Source organism: Hevea brasiliensis, chromosome 15 (assembly GCF_030052815.1).
Source record: "Hevea brasiliensis isolate MT/VB/25A 57/8 chromosome 15, ASM3005281v1, whole genome shotgun sequence".
NCBI classification, from domain to species: Eukaryota; Viridiplantae; Streptophyta; class Magnoliopsida; order Malpighiales; family Euphorbiaceae; genus Hevea; species Hevea brasiliensis.
The window spans coordinates 60,106,294-60,111,996 of NC_079507.1; the positions used below are offsets into that span (position 1 = coordinate 60,106,294).

The window sequence follows — 5,703 nt, forward strand, 5'->3', positions numbered from 1 at the left end:
GAGAAAGGAAAAGTTCGGAGAGCCTGTCTGTCATTAGATTCACATATATCAAATTGAAGGGTTGATCAATATTTGAAAGAGTTTGAACTTTTGTAATGATAATCAATACTATATCTATGAATCGCCACTGCTTTCCTTGTATATTCCTTTTCAAACCAAAGCATACCTTACTTACCATGCCACTCATACATAATCCTTGGGAATGACTGGTCAATAGCATTTTGTTCTGCATTGAAAGTGTAGAAATTGAGTTTAGTTTTATATCACAGCAAAAGGGCCATTTCAAAAGTTCTAAAATGGATTGGAGTTGGCTCTTAAAATGGCAATTTTCAGTTAATTAGAAAAAGAAAATTAATGAAACAGCCTTTCCTTTTTGTCAACAATCACCCCCTGCCCTCGGCTCAAATGAGGGGTGAATTCTTTATGACCAATTTCACTTTCTTTGCTTAGGAGTTGCAGATGTATAGAAGAGATATATCAAGGAGACAATGTCGAGACAGGTAGAGGGCTCATTTCTGTGGTGGTAGGCGAGAAATTGCTACTAGTTGTGGGCCGAAGGAAATACCCAATGATTGGTTTTCATTCTTTAGCAAAATAAAGCGTATTAAAAAAATTAATGTGAGGAAGGAAAACTTCCTTCAGGAGAAAAGTTTCCTTTTCGTCTATGAAAGACAGGGAAACATTTTCCTCTCCCTTCTTATATTTTCCCTGTGATGACCTACCTAATTTTATCTCGTATGTCATTTTTATATTGAATCAGTGCATACACTTAAGCATGGTTTGTTCACTGAAAATATTTCTTTGAAAAATATTTTTTTTTTATATTTTTTAGTGTTTAAAATATTTTTAATAAATAAATTAATAAAAAATATTTTTTTAGTTAAAGAAAAAATTAAATTATTTTTAAGAAAAATATCTCTCTTTTCAAAAGTGAAAATTATTTTCTATTTTATAAATATAAATTATTTTCTGTAAAACAAACTAAGTCTTAAGTATAATTTAGTATTTTTTTTTCATCAATTATATTTAGAGTTATTAATTTGTTAGAAAATAATATTATAATTAATATTTGCACCGACTGCGAAATTCACAAGTAGTTGAAAAATTGAAAAAAAAAAAAATCATATTTTCTATGTAATTCAAGGGCACATTTTCTATTTCAAGATTGAGGGATTTAAATAAAAAAAAAATCTTTATGATTTATTTATTTACTAATTATTATCTAACTCTGAATGCAATGCTAGTATTATATAATTGAATATAAAGTAAACAAATAAATTTTTAATTATTATTTTATTAAATTTTTATTTAATTATATTTAACTACATTCTCAAATCTCACTTGATAGAATGAAAAGCAAACAAATTTGTCAATTAGGTTTAAAATTAGAGATGCTATCAAATTATGTCTATATATATATATATATATATATGTTAAAAAGACTTGCTGAGAACAATATCACAAAATCAAACTTGGTTTCAATCTGCTATAGTAATTATCACACGAAAGGTTTTCATCTAATGGTTTACATTACATTTTTACAAAGGATTATTTTTTAAAAAAATCAATTTGTAATTATAATCTGAAAAAAAAAAATTTGTGGACAATATCATGTACTTTTTACCTATCTTCTTTAAAGAAAGGCAGTAAAGAACTCTTAGCATTAGGGTCATCCCAAGCCAACTCATCCCACCATTTCCTACTTCCCCTGATGTGCTTGACGGACAAAGGCAAGGTCTCCACAGAAAAAGGGAGCCTCTTTAGCTTTCCACAGTCCAATACATCAATAGAATCCAGGGAGTTACAGACACATAATCTTCTGGAAATGCTTTTCAATTCAGGCAATGCTGATAAGTACAATCGAAGTAACCTTGGAAGTGACACGCTAGGTAAGGTATTGCTATTGTCTCCGCAGGTTATTTCCTCCTCATCAATTATCACCTCTATCGAACTACAATTCCATACCTCAACTTCTTCAATATTTTGGAGACACCGTAAAAGACCAACTGAGAATAGGCGCCTGAGCCTATTACAGTTATAGATATGCAGAGTTTTCAAACTGAACAGGACATTGCAGCCTGCCACGTATCCATCGCACAGAGCCTTCAGGTTGTGCAGCTTATGCAGGACCAACCATTTGAGGCTTGGAAAAGAATTCTCATCAGCCATTGTGATGCACTCCAACCCAATGCAACTGGAGACATAACATTCCTTTAAGTCAGCTAGTTTTGATATACTTGACAGTTTTGACAGAATATCAAAATCATGACAACCATGTAGTGCCAACTGCTGAGTGTTGTCTGGGATCATGATACAACTCTCACTGGAAATAAGGTCACAACCTTGAATTTCTACACTATAAGTGTCTTTAGCAACAGGTAAAAAGCTTGACAAATGTCCTATACCGATATGGTAGCTCTTCAGGAATTGCCAGTGCCCAGACCTCACATAGCTATTGAAGCTGTATGGATCTTCGAAAGAGAGACCAAGACTAGTCAAGTGTGATGAGCTTGTGACTTCTTCAAGATTTGCTCCGTTATCCAATCGTTGTGAAGTTGGTGACCATCTATATCGACTTTTAAACATGGATAGGTTTTCTAGACAGGGTAGTTTCGATACAGCCCCAGCAGGAAACACATGTAGTTCCTCTGTATAAGAGAGATCAAGACGCCTGAGATTTACCAAGCCTTCGATACCATATGGCAACTCTTCGATCAAGCTATATGAAAGGTCCAGTATCCTCAGTTCCTTGAGCATTGCTAATGAAGGAAGATTTTTAAGATCAGAAAAGCATAAAAGGAGTGCACGGAGGTTCTGTAAGCTGGAAAGTGAATCTGGCATTGACTTGATAGAACAGCCAGAAAAATTAAGAACTCTAAGGTTATGCATTTTCACAAAGAAAGTTGCAGGAATATTTGAGAGAGGGTTCTGTTGCAGGAGCAGAGTATACAGATTTATGCTATTGGGACGATCTGGAAGAACTGTGATGTCATTTTCCATCAAGGACACCCTTTCAACATCCTCCAGCCATATCCTTGGAAATGTTCTCAATCTCATTCCAGCTTTTACCATAAACCGAGGTCTGTTCCCAGTGATTTTAATTGCCAAATCCCTTAATAAATCATGCATTTTCACCCACTTTGTTCCTATACTCTCTAGCATGCAAGCATCTTTGAGTTCCTGAAGCACTGCATGTGCCTTGTTTATCTCATTCTCCCTATCTCCCACTTCATCTATCAATCCTTCTGCCATCCAGTACTCCACTAATTCCTCAACATCAATCTTGTAATTGTCAGGAAACAATGCACAATACAGAAAACAAGCTTGAACCCTATCATTTCTTAAGTGGTAGTAACTAAATTTTAAACGTGCAAAGACATTTTCTTCCATGCCTTCAATTTCTGATCTTGAAGTTTTCAGTTCTTCCAATGCATTCTTCCAAACTCTTGCATTATCAATTTTCCTCATTGCTCGTCCCACAGTAATGATCGCAAGTGGCAAATAGCCACATTCTTCAGGAATCCGCTTCGCAACGGCTTCAACTTCAGGAGAAAGAATTGCACCTGTTCCTGCTTTATCAATGAAAAGATCCCATGCCTCTTCTTTAGAGAGGACATCGACTTTGATTTCTCTGTGAGTTTCCATGCCTCGACAAACTTCCAAGAGTCTAGTGATAACTATTAACTTACAACCGTTTTCATTAGTTGGTTGTGGGATCCCTACCTCCTCTAAAGAAAACCTATACCATAAATCATCAAGAATGAGTACAAACTTTTTCCTGGCCAGCAGATGGTCGAACAAGATGGTTGATCTCCTAGCGATATTATCATCCAAGAGGTCCAAATCAACTGCTTTTGCTATATCAGTTTGCAATTTCTCTGGGCTGAAAATTTTTGATGCAGTCACCCAAATGACACTGTCAAAACTCTTGTCTTCAATGATTAAATTGTTCACATGCATCATAATAGTTGTCTTTCCAACACCACCCATGCCATATATGCCCATCTTACTGATGTTAGCATCCAACAAGCATCCCAAAATTTCTTGACAAACCTTCAAGGGTGTTGTTTTACCAACCATCAATGTTGTTGGCATCTTCTTTCTAGTTTCAGGCAAAAGGTCAACAAACAAACCATTTGGAAATGCTCCCTTTCTCTGAAGCTCATTAACTTCTTCAATCTTTTCTGCAATACGCTTGCCTAATTTGTATCGCGAATAGCAATTAGGAAAACAGCCCTTCATGCATTTCCCTTTTTCACTAATACAATTTTCTATGCTGCTCAATTCTTTTCTTATCTTCTCCACATTTTTAAGCCACAAATCTGCCTCACTTTTCAGCTTCTTGTTTGGGACCAGCATGCCCCTCTCAATCTCCATTTTGACATCATTTTCTCGACCATTTAGTTCCTCCATCTTGATATGAATTACCTCTACAAGTTGCTGAAAATTTTTCAAAACAGAGAATTCTCTTGAAAGGGGTGCACATAATAAATTCAAGGATCCCAATATAGAGCCAACAGCATCCATTGTCACTGTGATGTACAATAAAAAAAACTAGTTCATCGAAACAGAAAGGCAAACAATATGTAAAATTACTTTTTCCAGACTATGTAATATTATCCCAACTTTTCTTCCTAAAATCTCTTCCTCAAACAAAAATCTTGCACAACGTTTTTAATACTAGTTTCCTCATGTCATGATTGTATTTGTCAATGTGATAAACAGTGATATCATCCCACACCAAGAGTATGTAAGAAAATAGTGAAACATTATTGCTTATTGTTTATCACACAAATTGTTTCCCTCGAATTCAATTCATAGCCTCACTTGAAAAGATTCAATTTAATGCATTTCTGCTACCTAAGCAATATATGCATTTGACATAATCCTAACCCCCACGAACATGGTAGCAACTAGAAATCCATAATAAATGTAATTGTCCAAAAGATTGGTCCAGTTTTTGTTGCTCAAATTCAAGATAATGGCCCTAGAACCAGACATTCTGAGCTCAATCTAGTATCACCCCTAAACTGGTACCTTAGCAATTGTCCAATCAGTGCTGGACAGAGGATTTCAACTCCTCGCCAGCAATTAAAAAATAAAAATCGGACAGTTAGCAAACTGTCACCATAAAAACAAGAAACAGAGCAAAAAAAATATCAAACGAAACTACTGCTGCCATCATTGAATTTTTTTCAAGCAAAAGATCAGTTGGGTTCAATAGAAATCATGGCTAGGTTTCGCTTGAGATTGTTCTTTAGCTTGGAGATTGATTAGAGCAAATAATTCATTACTTTTCTAGTAATATTCAAACTTGACAGCACCGATCTCTCTTTCTCCCACAGAATTTCAGAATTCTAGCAGGGATATCTTAAAACAGGTTAAATTCTTTGCATAGGTGTTCCCATCCAGATTAAAACAAGAATTGGATGTTGGCACCGAATAATACACATTAACAAGGAAAGCAAACAAGAAACAAGAATTACCTCAAGATCTTGCAATTTGGCTGAGAAGTGAGAAGGGGAATTGAGAGTTTTGACTTTTTAATAGAACATTTTGGGCTTCCTGTTATAAGCAGACAAAAGCAATTTTATGAACAATCATTGATAAGATTATTCATTTTTTTTTTTTAATTTCAAAAACACTGTCACTTGCATTTCTTATTTGTTCACTTGTGGGAGTAGTGAAGGTTGCTTATGCTCA

General features: G+C 34.9%; 1 protein-coding gene across 1 annotated transcript; it reads right to left on the bottom strand.

The window, feature by feature from the left end:
• Positions 1–1,458: 1,458 nt before the first annotated feature.
• On the bottom strand, positions 1,459–5,703 carry LOC110635607 (probable disease resistance protein At4g27220). The gene is made up of 2 exons (XM_021785012.2): positions 5,487–5,703; positions 1,459–4,532 (listed from the first exon to the last, which is right to left on the bottom strand). The coding sequence occupies exon 2, from the start codon at positions 4,525–4,527 to the stop codon at positions 1,621–1,623; it is 2,907 nt and encodes a 968-aa protein (XP_021640704.2). The 5' UTR covers positions 4,528–4,532; positions 5,487–5,703; the 3' UTR covers positions 1,459–1,620.

Excerpts from the sequence above, each read along its gene's own strand:
- LOC110635607 (XM_021785012.2), bottom strand. The coding sequence starts at position 4,527 with ATGGATGCTGTTGGCTCTATATTGGGATCCTTGAATTTATTATGTGCA.